Here is a 14,153-nt window from a genome sequence, read left to right as displayed (position 1 = left end):
ATTTCCGTATAAAGCATTTTCCTTGAGGAAAGTCTAACCCACATATGTAGGGGCTAAATCGGCATGAATGAATTATTCTCAAATCAAAGCATTTTCCTTCTCACTCCAATTTATCCTCCATATTTATTATGTGGTTAATTCCAAATTTCTGTATAAAGCATTTTCCTTGAGGAAAGTCTAACCCCTAAGGCTAATGTGTGGCTAATTTATATATATATATGTATTTAATTGAAATTCTATTCTAACTTAATCTAAATGTATATAGGTGTGAAATTCCCTCTTAAAAACTTGAACCCTAACCCTTTCTCCTCACACCCTACAAGCACTTATACTTATGAAGTGACCATCATACCAAAAGTATATGGTGGTATTGTGTGGCTACTTTTAAACTCCCAATTAGATATTGAAACCATATCTACTTTTGCTAGTAATATCCTTTCGAATCATTTCATTCCATTATAGTTATTTTCACTAAAGAGTAATTCAAATTCTTACATTCAAGCTTGCCATTTTTTAAGTTTGTGGCTTTTCATATACAAGTGTTATGTAGAAGACAAATTTACTAAGAAGCAAAAAAAAAAAAAAAAATGAAATTGAATCCATCTAAAACTAAGTGCTACCACATAAATGTGTTAACATTTATACGTAAACATCAAAACAGAGCAATGTGTAGGGATACATTTTCGTCAAATGTAACAAAATTCAAATTTCTCTCTTTAGGTCACTCTCCCCTTTCTCAGCTATTCATTTGATTGATTTACAGTCTTTGTGTCCTACAAATCTACTTCACCTATTGTTGCTCAATTCTTCCACATCACTGGAGACCTTCCACGCCATAAATCCATAAAATAATTATTATGTTGCTTATGGATCTTCATCGTGGTCGGAGCTGTCCAAATTTTAATAGAACATCCATCTTGCTGAATCTTCTAAAAAATTGGTAAAAACGGTTTCCTTCTCTGCCCATCATTTTGCTGCCATTACATCAAGATCAGACAAAATTCTATTCATGTCCTCAAAATATGGCCAGCTCTTCTTGCTTTTCTTCCCATTCTTGGTCTCCTGTTCAAAACAAAAAATCTTTTTAATTAGACAAAATTTTACTCATGTCCTCAAAAAAAGGCCAGCTCTCCATGCTTTCCTTCCCATTCTTGCTCTCCTGTTCACAAAAATATCGTTGTTAATTAACTGTCAGGAGAGGATGGGAGGGCGTTGCCATCATTAACAAAACAGACAAGGAGAGCCTCTGCCAATTATTTGAGGCCCAGCAAAGGTCATAATCCTAGAGAATTTTCTGATCTTAGTCATCAAAACCATATTTTCTGAACATATTCAAAAGTCTACAATTTTTTGTTTATTTGTTTGTTTGTTTGTTTTCTTTTCTGTATTGGTAAGTTAAGCACCTAGTGGATCTTGAACCACAACCTAACCCTCCGACCAATTATTGTGGGAGAAGAAGATACCAGGTGAGCTATGGCTCATTGGCTTTAAAACTCAAAATTATGTAGGCGAAGATAGGGAAATACAATACTAAATATCACAGGCACACACATATGATGAATGTACCTTCCATCCAGAGGCATTGCTAGATAAGAATTCATAATAGAAATTCAAAATGACATCCAAAGTTTCAAATAACCAAAAGGAGCAAGAACAAACCTCATATTTCAGAACCAGAGATGTCCATAGAGATTTGCATTGTCCTGGACTTCGATTGATCCCATCAGACAACAAGCTTCCAGATATCTGTTCCCAAAGGGCCATTCTTCCCTTCACAACTTGGAATTTGCTATGCAATTCTCCACGCAAATCAATTAGCTTCTTAACCTCCTCAGGTTTCCATTTATTTCGTTTTACAGGCTTGGAAGAATTTGGCGGCTTTGAGGACTCATCTTTACCACTTTCAACACTGTCCTTCTCAACCATTGAGACATGTTTTGATCGTGGAACGAAACCATTGTTATCTTTTGCAACTTCATCAACAGGTGACGATGATGTAACAAATGCTTTCCAGAAATGATCTGAATCCTCAGAATCGGAGAAAGGCCTCTCTGCTAAGCTGGAACTTGAAGCTATGGTGTCTTCCTCGGGTAGAAGTCTTTTGAGTTCGTTACCTTCACCTACATGGATCATGTATGATGGGAGGAAAAAAGACCACAATAAAAACCAGTGCCAGAGTTTACAAAATAGCCTATGTGTCACAACCCCACCATGAGGATATAGAACAAAAATATTCCAGAGCAATGATACTATGCACCCATCTCAAATTATAACTTCCAAAGAGAATTACGAAATTGTGTGGAAATGTTAGAATATGTAGTTGAAATTAGGTACAGTTACATTGTAGATAGTTCCAGTGGCAGCCACCCCAGAAAAAACCACATCAAAATTATATTAGCATGATGAAATTGATCCATTATTGTCATACATTCGCTGAATGGTTAAACTGCTTGAGTAACCAGCCAAGCTCCTAAGAACTGTGGCTTTGGAGCAACCAAGGTTAAGTATATCGAATGATGTGATTTGAATTACTTATTGAAAATTTTATGTTCAATATAAAAATATTAACCTTATATAATTCAAAGTACTAGGCACTTTATGTGTGCATATAAGTACGGACATATAAATGCACAAATCTCAAATTATCAATTCTCTGTTTTAAGCGTTTTTATGTAATGGACTGCACACTGGGATGAAGAATAACTCTACCAATGTATTGTCACCTTCCAAAATTCAAAAGTTGAAAATTCTGGGGTTGTGCGGCAACATACGAAGCCCCACAGATGGAACTTTTGTTGAGTCCCCCATAAATTTAAAACTTCCAATGATTTCCAAAAACACAAGAGAAGTAGTGATTGCATCATCTTGGAGTAGATTAAATCATGTCTTAATCTGATGGTGCAAATAAACTTTACTTATATTAGCAGGAAATGTAGCAGGTATCCCCCAAGCACTGAAACATATTCCATTAATTACATGCATGAATGGATTTTCGCGCGCGTGCACACACACACACACACACACACACATATATATATATATATAGAGAGAGAGAGAGAGAGACCTTTCAAATTTTTTTGTAAAGAGTTCTCTAACTGTATGTTGGCAATGTCTTCTGTGTGCATCCTATCAGACTGATTTTCTTCTGAATGTCCATCAACCACTTTTCGCAATGCTGATATCCCATAACCAACATGGGATTTGCCAGATAGCCTTGCATTTACCTCATCAGAAAGAACTGCTGCAGGGTTCTCTAGAGCAATGGCAATGACTTCAGGCCTTTTACTACTGTACTTCCTTACCATCTTCCTCAATAGCTCAGCCACAGTTCTTTCCATGTGGGATAGAGGACAATTCACAGGCAAGCTTGAAAGTGCAGCATGAGCGGCTTTATGGAGTGCATCTAAAAGCTTCCCTTTGTCAAGCCATAAGCATCTTGTAGTGATTCTTATCTTCCCTTTCAAGCCATTCTCTATCATACCATCTATATTTTGAGGGCGTAAAATTTCCATACTGTAAAAGAGAGTTATAAGGATGCCATTGTATAGATGACAATGATATTGAACTGTACTGCAAGATCCAAGAGGACTACCTGACCACTATAATGCCATCTGATGCAATTCTTTGTCTCTCATCAATGCAAAGTTCTGATGATGTACCAAATGCTTTATCGCCATCACTATACATCAACTGCAATACAAGACTAGATCTCTAAGAATTTTCTAGAATAACTTTTCATTATAGGCAAGGTAAAACCCTTGATCACTAACCTGCAAATTCTCTTTCCCTAGGGAAGTGAAACCACTAGAAAGAACTCTTCTATTTCTCAAATGAGAGACCCCAAGCATCTCCCCATTCTTTATAACCTGATATAATCAAGTCACGTTAAATTTTTTCATCATTTCGTATTATAAATAACATGAAATGTGTATATTGTAACATCAATAGAATCCTAACCAGTATTTTGCATCATAATAGGCATGCTATACACCAAAGTAATTACATCCCTTCCACTTTAATATGAAATTCTGACATGAGGACTTGTTAACCCTAATAAAAGCCAAGCATTAAGAGGAGTTTTTTTTTTTTTTTCCTAAATTATTGTTCTACAATTCCCTTGACTCGTGGGTTCATAGAATTTACACTTTACAGGCATATAGTTGGATGGAAGCTTCTATATATATATGAATTTAGTGAGCAAAGACAAGCAAAAGGGGGTTATCTTTTTATCCATGTAAAAGATGAGAAAGGTCATACTTGTCCACAAAAAAAAAGGACCAAAATAGGTCATGGAAAACTAAAGCCCATTGTGACAAAGCTCCCTACCAAGTACAAAAAAGTACAAAAGCAGCATGTTCATATGCACGATATTAAGCTCTCAATTGTAAAAGGGGAAGGTGAACCAAAGGAACACTCAATGTGACAACAAACCCAATAGCTTAACCTTACTGATCTTGCTGAAAGTATGATTAACCTTACTGATCCTCAATCTAGTAAATAATGAGATGCATAATCTCATTCCAATCTCAACTCTAGCAGAAAAGTCATTGCCCCAGTTAAAGTCCCAACTTAATTCCAAATGCTTATGTAGTAAAATTGTTAAAATACAATCTCATTATACCGAAAGCCTGATAAATTTAGAAGCTAAGCCAGTCAGAGTTTCCTACCGAATCCATTTCATCATGCTAAGCTAGTAGTCTATCAACTAGACATAATAACAAAGCAGTGACTTACACAACTGTGTCGAATACCAGTTGATCTTCCAAGTAATTCATGCTCTTTCAAAAACAAGAGTTCTCCATGTATGGGCAAAAAATGTTGTGGCTTCACAATTTGAAGTATTTCCTCCTGCAGAAATGCATTTCATATTTCATTAGTATCTCATCATATGCAAGACAGAGGAATAAGACAGATGAATCTAGTTCATGAGTAATGGAAACAAGGTCTGTACATAATAAATTATTTACGAGGCCTGACTAGATCTCACCCATGGGACCTAGAATTAACCTACAGGCTTATTTATATGCAACTAATTCTCTTGAAAATTTAGTCATCATAAAATGAAAAAGAGAGAAGTGTTCAAAAAGTGAAACCCAAGAAAACCTAACCATGTCTACTTTCTTTGAGTAATCCTATTATTGATATGACAATAACATGATTATAAGATATCGGATTTTTGTTGCTCTCTCCTATAATTAAACAAAAATGTTAGAAGATTAGAAAAAAAATAATAATAATACAATAATGTAGGAAAATTCAAATTTTTAAAAATGACGATGAAACATACCAGTTCTCCTCGATATCCATGACCAGATGTATGTAGGCCCTCATTCTTCCCCATTACAATTGACGATCCAATCTCTGATATCCGGTTTAACATTTTCATCACTCGAGATTCATTACCAGGGATTACCTAAAGGTATTTAAAACCAGATACAATTTTATTAACTTGACTATGTAATGAAGCTTAGAAAGAAGATCTAAATGTAACCTTAATGAAATCCCCAAAGATCAGAATTCTAAAGACTATAGCTGGGAAGGTTTGTAATTAATTGATTGAAGCAATTATCACCAAAGAAGATAGTAGAGAACCGAAACTTGAACCTAAAACCAGACTACTTGTAGGAGTTACAATATGGACATATTCAACATGGTCAACCGTCAACATAATGCACTGTTCCTTTTCTAAAAATGATTGCACTGTTTCTTTCTGATAGAATGAACATAAAAGAAGAAAACAAAAACAAAATGGAACAGCATCATAAGGTTTTTTTTTTTAGGACACCCGCTTTTAAACTTTTTCTAAGTGATTGTGCAAAATATTTTGTACTTTAAACACTTTCTGGCCAATCAAAGTAAAAACATCTGTAAATCTATTTTTCAAAATTTTCGTTAAATAACAAAAAAAATGTACAGAGAAAATCAGAAAAGAATTTTCTCAATGTATACAGAATTCTGAAAGCAGGTTGCAGTTCTGTAAAATGTTGTTACCTTTGCTGAGTACAATATTACATCTTCCTTGCTCAGTTTAAGAGAATGACTACCTCCATATGATGCAAGATTTAAGGCAGCTCGTGGTTCTGCCTGACATATAATATACAACATAGTGATATGCCAGCTAAATTGGTCCAATAAATATAATGCTGTCAATGGAACCAGGCAGCCACCAAGGGCAACTAGAATAACTTACTTGAGAGCCAGTTGTGACAATCAACAAATCCTTTGGAGCATAGGCATCAATATCCTCAATTTTCACCTATAAATTAGAAAGAGTGGAGGACAGAAAAAATCAAGAGCTTGATGAAAAATTTATAAATGAAAGGAGCAATATGAACAATGTTGATATTAATGTAGATTTGTATATGATGATTAGCATTAGCAGACAGATTTATATGTCAACATTGTTCTTTCCCCATAATTAATCTCATTTTAATGAAATTCGGACATAGACTTGAACTGATACTTAGTTCAGTTGAACCAGAAGTTACAGAGCCAGTGTGTGATAGCCATAAATCGAGGCTGCTACACTTCCAGCCCTTATGACTATTTCTTTTTCTCTTTTTAATAGCTAACATTATCCTTAATCCCAAATAATTGGGGTCGGCCCATGTTCAGTACATATTATAAAATTTGTTATGCAAGTCATTAATCTATCACAACCCTCCCCTTTTAATAGGACTTCAGAGTGCCATACAAAAAGATATGATAATAAAGTATAACAAAGGTGAGGTTAGAGGTTCAAGCCTCCCTATTGCCAATTTGTGATAAAAATTATTATAAAAATAAAAATAAAAATAAATTAAAGAGTACAACAAAGGTGGAAGAAGAAATTGGATCCAACATGTTGGATTGAACTTGCATCATATGGGTGCCTCTGATCAAAAAGTTACCACATTGACACTAACAACAGTAGTTCATATTTGATCAACATGTATACGCAACGCCTCAGCAATTACGCCCCTGATGCAGTTAAATGGCAAAGAAGGATTCACATAAACAACCACACTTCATTGGGTATCAGTTTTGAGTTGAGATGAATTTAGTTTAATTCTGTCCAGCCAAATATAGCAGATGGCTGGAAGCCAATTTTTTCACAACTCTAAACATAAAGTGAATTGAGCTCTTAATTGTTCTTTCCCTTTAAGTGTCACACCACATAAAAACTTCCAAACTTGAAAACTGTGTAGCCACAAGTAAAAGGAAAAGGCTAAGGGACAGAAGAAATCTTATACGTGTTATTTTACCAGTGTTGACGGATCAATTGGTGCCTTTCCATCCTTCCAAGCTGCATCCAGATATGTCCTTAAGGACATCCCAACAAATACCTATCACAAATCATTATATCACAACTTCTAAGACACATTCCATCTTGAAAATACAAGGGTGCAGAGTACTATAACAAAGAAAAGTACAACTGCATGACATTAGAGGAGCTGGGGAGAACATACCAATTTTCTGCCAGTTAAATCAGCAGCAGCTTTCACACTTCCAAGGCGGTGTATATTTGATGCAAACTGAGTTGTAATTACCCTTCCCTTAGCTTCAGAAATACGCCTCAACAATGAATTTGCCACTACAGATTCACTAATTGTCCTTCCAGGAGAGAGAATATTTGTTGAGTCACTCATCATCTGCAAAGTCATGTGCATTAATTGCTAATTTTTCATTTGCTTCTTTTCTCTGTGGATAGTTTAAATGAAGCTGTAAACTGAAATGGCATTTTAGTTATTTCCACATTAACACAATATATAGACAAAATCCTACAAAGAGAACATCGGTTAATCAAACAGAGAAGACTAACAAAAACAAAGGCATTATAACCACTAAGAACAGAGCAAAAACAAGATATACAAGGCATCAGATGCCAGTCTAAACCTTTCAACCACAAGATTGCAAAAGAAGAGAGAAATTTTGAAACATTTGAGTACAATTTCTAGACACACAAAAACCCTATGTCTGTGAAAAACTCCTCCGTATAGAAGGCAGCCACACAAGTCTCATATAATCCAAATAAGGTACTAGCATTTTTTTTTTTCTGGATAAGGAATTTCATTAATGGAAGGGAACTCTTGAGCTTCCTAAAAATCACAATTAAAGATTCAGCCAATAAAATTGTATCAGGATTAGAAATTATTACTCGCCGATAGCATTGACCACATGAATTCCTCCTGATGATTTTACTATTAGCACAAAAAGGTGGAGCCTGTTTTTCTAAGGGTAAATAGTGGACCCCTGGAGCTAGACCTCACAAAAGGGGACTGATGCAATTGGTTCATACGGCAACTAACACATGGAGCTCATATTTTAGTGTTTTGGCCCTCGTGAACCCATACAACTACAACAAAAAAGCCTTAGTTTCAAAATTTAGAGTTGGCTATGGATCCTTGACAAATTAGATTGGGTTGGCCACATTAATTATTTTTCTCCATTCTATCTTATTTGAAGTCATGCTCTCTGTTTCTTCCCTAATTGACATGTCTTTTTTTTATTACTTCTACCAATGCTATTTTTGGCTTTCCTCTGGCTATTTCCGTTCCTCAACGTGGATTGACTCACTCTTTCTTACTAGTTCATTACTCGCTCTCCTCTAAACATAACCAAACCATCTCAAGCAATTTTCCCTCATCTTTTCATTAGAAGGAGCTACTGCTATCTTTAAACGGATGTCCTCATTTCAAATCTTATCTTTCCATAAATTTCCCACTTATCCATCTTAACATTCTCATTTCCCCTACACCCATTTTTATGGTAATATTGCCTCTTAACCCCCCAACTCGTGAACCCATACCTCTCCCCCAAAGTGAAACCTGATGAATTTCCTATTATATGCACTGAATCAACATAAAAAATACGAAAAATATAATAAAAAAGATCCAAGTGACTTACCAATGTTACTCCTTCTTTTGAAAGTTCCTCTAAAGCTTCACGATCAAAAACTTTACCATCCAACGGTGTTTCATCAATCTGTTGAACGTAAACTCTCATACACCTTGAGAATGAAAGTAAAGAAGAGGAAAAAGCATATATAAGTTAGTTTTACCTTCCAGTCCCCAGTATGAAGAATCGTACCATCAGCGCAGCGAAGTACTAATCCACAACAATCAGGAATGGAATGGGTAACCCTGATAGGCTCTATTTCAAATGGCCCGGCCACAAACTTCCTCCGTGTTCTAAATACCCTAAGTCTAGAAGGAACAAAAATCCCGTTCTCCTTTAAACGCTTTTTAATAAGCTGTTGAAAAATAAAAGGTATTACCTTTCTGTAATAGGATGAACTGAAACAAATATTTACACAACCCAAGGATACAAGAAGAAAAGGCTCCAGAAACAGTGACTTAACTTACAGGAAAATCATTATTGGTTGACATATCAAGTTTTTGGAAAGCAGCACATTCATAAAATTTATGTTTGTGTATGCGTGTGTTTATATTTATATGAAATTAAATCCCATGAAAAGTACCTCCATTGTAAAGGAAGATGCAAAAATTGGTGTACGAGAATCCAAAGCTGGAATGACCTGTTTATACAGCATTAAACGTAGTGAAAAATCTGTAACAGCAGAAACACATAAAGAGCATAATGCTTAAAAGTTCAATCCTAAAGTTTAAAGAGAGAGAGAGAGAGAAGGACTGGATAAGAAGAAGAAAAATATATCATTTAATTTTCAAGAGCTTCTTGGTCTAATACAGTTCTGGAGGCACTTCAGTTTCCTTCATGACTGTTTCAGAAACCATGTGAGTCATTAATATCTGGTTATATACTTTGAAGACACAGTCTCTCTCTCTCTCTCTCTCTCTCTCTCTCTCAATAGATTGAGTTAAAATTCCAAATAAAAACATGAATATCAAGAATTGGAAGTCAAGTTTCAACACAATTTTCTCTACTGCAATTTGGCAGAACCAGAAGCAAACTTGATAAATAACAATAGAAGATTTTGAGTAACAAGTTACTCAGCTAAAATAGGGGTGGTTTGGTAACTACCTGATTTACCCTATACTAAAATAGATGTGTGGGTCTCACATATTATGAGAGGATGGCTTCATAAAATAATTTACCCAACAAAATAGTCTTCATGTAATCAATTTTTGATAAATAGTCTTCATGTAATCAATAAAATAGAGATAAAGAGAAATTGAATTCAATAAAATTCCAACAGCTTATTTGAAAGCTTTAAATTCTCCTTCCTAGTTGTGATTGCCTAGGGTTTATCTTTCTTTATTTCTTGTTCTATTCACCATTTAATTCAAGATCCAATCTTTTTATTACCAAACCATACCTAAACCCTTAAACATCAAACCATATCAAAAACCCTTCAAGATCTCATCAAGAACCCTAACTTAGTGTTGAATTCCTAAAGGTCCTACAACAAAATAGGTATCAAAACCATTAAGGCTTCTATCCTGAATTATAAAGAAAATGAAAATGATAAACGCTAGGCAACTTGAAACAATAACTAAATACATAAAAGTAATAATTTTAAAAGTAAATCATCACATTATGGTAATATTTACTTCAGGAATTCTTTCGTGGCAATAATACAAGAGAGAGAGAGAGAGAGATAGGCCTGCTTATCTTTTCGTACTTTCCTTAGTTTAATAATCTGAGATTATCTCAAAGGAAAATAACAAACAGAGTGTTACATAAAAAGATTAAATGAATGCACACAGCTTTGCTATGGTAGTAATAAGGAGTGTAGTTAACAATGACAAAGGAGACATCACTTAAACAATGCACAATGCCAAATGTATCCTTAAGGTTTGATGACAATTCCATCCCAACTAGCCAATGGCAATGAATCTGGGTCATACAATTAAATAATGAAGATTGTTTATTTGTTGTCAAAAGTCTTTGTTGAAGCCCATCAGATGCCCTACAACTGCAAGCCATCAGCCAAGGCACCAATTTTTCCCCTTTCACCAGATGCGAGTGCCAATGCAGTGTCCCTCCAAATTCATCAATGATAAAACATGAGAAACAATTTGGCCTCATGCCCCATTACAAAGACTTTGCCACAAAGACTTAATAGACTTAACAAGATAAATAACCAAGTACTAGATCCATCAGTATTCAGTCAAAATATCATTTCCAAGAAGCAGAAGGAATTTCTTTATCTTTCAAGATGAATAAGCAGAAAGAAACTTTACCCAAGGCAACGCACCAATGTGATCTTCATGGCCATGTGTTATAACAACTGCTTCAATTTTGTGACTCCATCTTTTGATAAATGTGGTATCAGGTACAATTTTTTGGACTCCAAGTTCATCATAGCTGAAATACAAGTGAGAAGTATGATGTCAATACATTAGAAAAAACATGTAGTTAAAGCTAAATCAGCAAAAAAGCAATTTTCAGAGTAAAATGTGACAACTACTCCAAAGTGCAAGTGGAAGACCACTTCCTCTAATTCTTTATTCATAATTAATAAAAATCCATTAATGAAAAAGCACAAAAGGCACAACCCTAGTGCATCCACAGGAAGTATACAAAGGAAATGAGAAGGCAAATATAAAAAAGAAAAACTAAGTAAAACCACAATAATGGTTAACAAAAACTCAAGGCATCCAGGAACTAAAGAAAGTCCTTAGTAGAAAATTTTCCTTGTCATGTAAAATTTCCTCCATAGTAGATATAGCCAAGAAGAGGGGATTTATTTGACAATTTAGATCAGAATTTGAAATCTGGTAACCTCTTAAAGCAACTAAATTTATGACTAGTTTTTGGGGACAAATCCTCCATTAGAAACAAAATCTTTAGATAGCAAACTATAATCAGTAATCACCAAGATGCAATTCTTCAGGATTTAAAACCATAGCAAACAAGTGTTCAAATCTTACTCTGGAAACATGACACCAGCATCAATCAGTATGTATCGATCATAATTTCCCACAAGCATGCAATTCATCCCGATTTCACCCAGGCCACCGATTGGAAGAACACGGAGAGGTGGGCCATCAGACCCCTCATAAAATTGTTCCATTTTGCGCTGAACCGAGTCTTCCATACTTTTCCTTGGCCCATCCATCTTTCCCGATCTTTTACGCGGTACTTTAGATCTACGTGTATCTAACATAAGAAGAAGAAGAAGAAGAAGAACAACAACAACAACAACAAAGCCTTAGTTCCAAAATTTTGGGGTCGGCATTTCAACTAATATTAGAAGAAACAGCATTTAAAAAGGATGCCAAGTCTAAAAAATAAAACAAATAACAGAAATTACAATAACCAAAATACAGCTATTCTCATTATAATTCTTCATTTGGGATTAGATTTTAAATTTACACAAATATGCAAACCAAAGCTAGTCCTTAATCCCAATTTTAAAAATACAAAAAAAGAACAGTCAAAACAAGAACTTTACAATTGGATGCTTATAGTTCTCAAATATTTCAGTTCAAAAAGAAAAAAGCAAGCAATGTTTTCTAAGTAAATGTGAACGCAAAAAAAAAAAAAAAAAACTTTTCTTTTCTTCCACTTTCCCAGCAACTTAAAAAAAAATGCGCAAAACAACAAAAACAAGAAGCTTATAGCTCTCACCATTCTCAGCTCAAAAATGAAAGGCAAGCAATGTTTTCTAAGTGAAGCTAGAATGAAAAACCACACAAAACTTCCCTTTTCTTCCATTTTCTCAGCAACTTCAAATTACATAGAAAATGTGCAAAAACAGTAACCAAAACATAGACGCCTATAGCTCTCACCTAATATCACAGCTCAAAAAGAAAAACCAAGCAATGTTTTCCATGCGAACTTCGAATGCAAAACAACATAAAACCTTTTTCCTTTCTTCCATTTTCTCAGTAATCAATCACCAACTTCAAATTACTACGAACACTAAACAATCACAAATTCGATAAATTTTCCATTATTTAACATTAAATCCAACACAACACAACACAACACAAAACAAAACCTCTTCTTCTTTGTTTTACTTTTTCTTTCTTTCTTTTTTTCTCAGCAACCAAACATAAACTAACCATTACTAACAAAACCAACACTGAAGCAAATTCGAAGCGTAGTCTATTACCTATACTACTAGTCTGAGAACCAACCGAGCACGAAACGAAACGTTTCGTCGTGTACTTTGGACGGCACAAGAGGCTGTACGGACACAGCGAGAGAGCTCCAAAGGCAGCCATTCTCTGATGCGAGCTCAGTGCACTCGACGGAGCAAAACCATCACGAAACGCCGATTTCATGTGGTTTCGAAACTTCGAAACGCCAAAAAAAGAAAACACGAAACCCTAAGAGATTTTATAGCACTTTGAGTGAGTGAGGGTTTTAAGTATTTAGAGCTCTGGTTTTGGAGCGGGAAATGGAAAGAAAAAGAGGCTGTGAGATTTTTTTTAGTTTTGTAAGGTTGAGAAATGTATAAATATCAAATGCTATTATCTTTCTGATTTTATCTTTTTTGGTCTAAAATTCTTAAAAACAAGATAACACGTGTGCCACTCAGGATTTTTTTCCTCCCACGTGTGGAGAATTTGGTGTAAACGGTGTGTCGTTTTTGTTTGTTTTTATAAAATTCCATGTATAAAAGACTGTTATTTGTTGGGCAAAATTTGCCAAATAGCATGTTTTTAGAAAAAAAAATTAGGAAAGTAGCACATAGATAAAGTTAATTAGTTAAGTAAACTGTTTTTTGAATTCAAAATTATCAAACTCAAGTTCTATAAACTCGAGTTTAGTGCTATTTACCAAATTTTTTTCTAAAACGGTAATATTCAGCAAATTTTACCCTGTTATTTGCTCGTGCAAAAATTGTTGTTTGCATATTATCTATTTTACACTAAAATATCAATTTTTATTGATTATTTTAATTGTTTCATATTCTTCACACTCAAAAGTTATTATTCACTCTCTACCTTCATCCTTAAGATATGTAAATAAGGAATAAAATATTATATGGAAAATGAATAGTATTAGTGTAAATATAAACGAAAACTATAGCAATTGCTAACTGAGTATTTTTACACAACTTTGCATTACTTGATATGGATAAATTTTAGCCTTGATTGGCTAAAATGTTTTTTTTTATATTATACAAAGGCGGATGTGAGCACTCTAATGATTCTTATGTTTAGTTCAAATTTATGTCATGGTTTTTATTTGTATGTGAGTGTATATGTATTAATGATCTAACTCTTGTGGTATAAAAG

General features: G+C 34.4%; 1 protein-coding gene across 3 annotated transcripts; it reads right to left on the bottom strand.

The window, feature by feature from the left end:
- Nucleotides 1–575: 575 nt before the first annotated feature.
- LOC142631629 (ribonuclease J) lies at nt 576–13,329 on the bottom strand. Of its 3 annotated transcripts, none has more exons than XM_075805841.1 (17): nt 13,022–13,329; nt 11,835–12,063; nt 11,145–11,268; nt 9,461–9,517; nt 9,041–9,232; nt 8,887–8,964; nt 7,449–7,631; nt 7,245–7,325; nt 6,191–6,256; nt 5,992–6,084; nt 5,288–5,413; nt 4,735–4,848; nt 3,771–3,866; nt 3,593–3,690; nt 3,065–3,513; nt 1,660–2,120; nt 576–1,159 (listed from the first exon to the last, which is right to left on the bottom strand). In XM_075805841.1, the coding sequence occupies exons 1-17, from the start codon at nt 13,191–13,193 to the stop codon at nt 1,085–1,087; spliced, it is 2,694 nt and encodes an 897-aa protein (XP_075661956.1). In that variant the 5' UTR covers nt 13,194–13,329; the 3' UTR covers nt 576–1,084. The 3 variants fall into 3 exon arrangements, with proteins under 3 accessions (XP_075661956.1, XP_075661955.1, XP_075661957.1); XM_075805840.1 differs by having other exon boundaries at nt 576–1,062; XM_075805842.1 differs by lacking the exon at nt 13,022–13,329 and having other exon boundaries at nt 576–1,062; nt 11,159–11,268; nt 11,835–11,976.
- Between the last annotated feature and the right edge of the window lie 824 nt (nt 13,330–14,153).

The sequence above is a fragment of the Castanea sativa genome, chromosome 4, assembly GCF_040712315.1.
Source record: "Castanea sativa cultivar Marrone di Chiusa Pesio chromosome 4, ASM4071231v1".
Lineage (NCBI taxonomy): Eukaryota > Viridiplantae > Streptophyta > Magnoliopsida > Fagales > Fagaceae > Castanea > Castanea sativa.
This window is presented reverse-complemented; position numbering and strand designations above follow the sequence as displayed.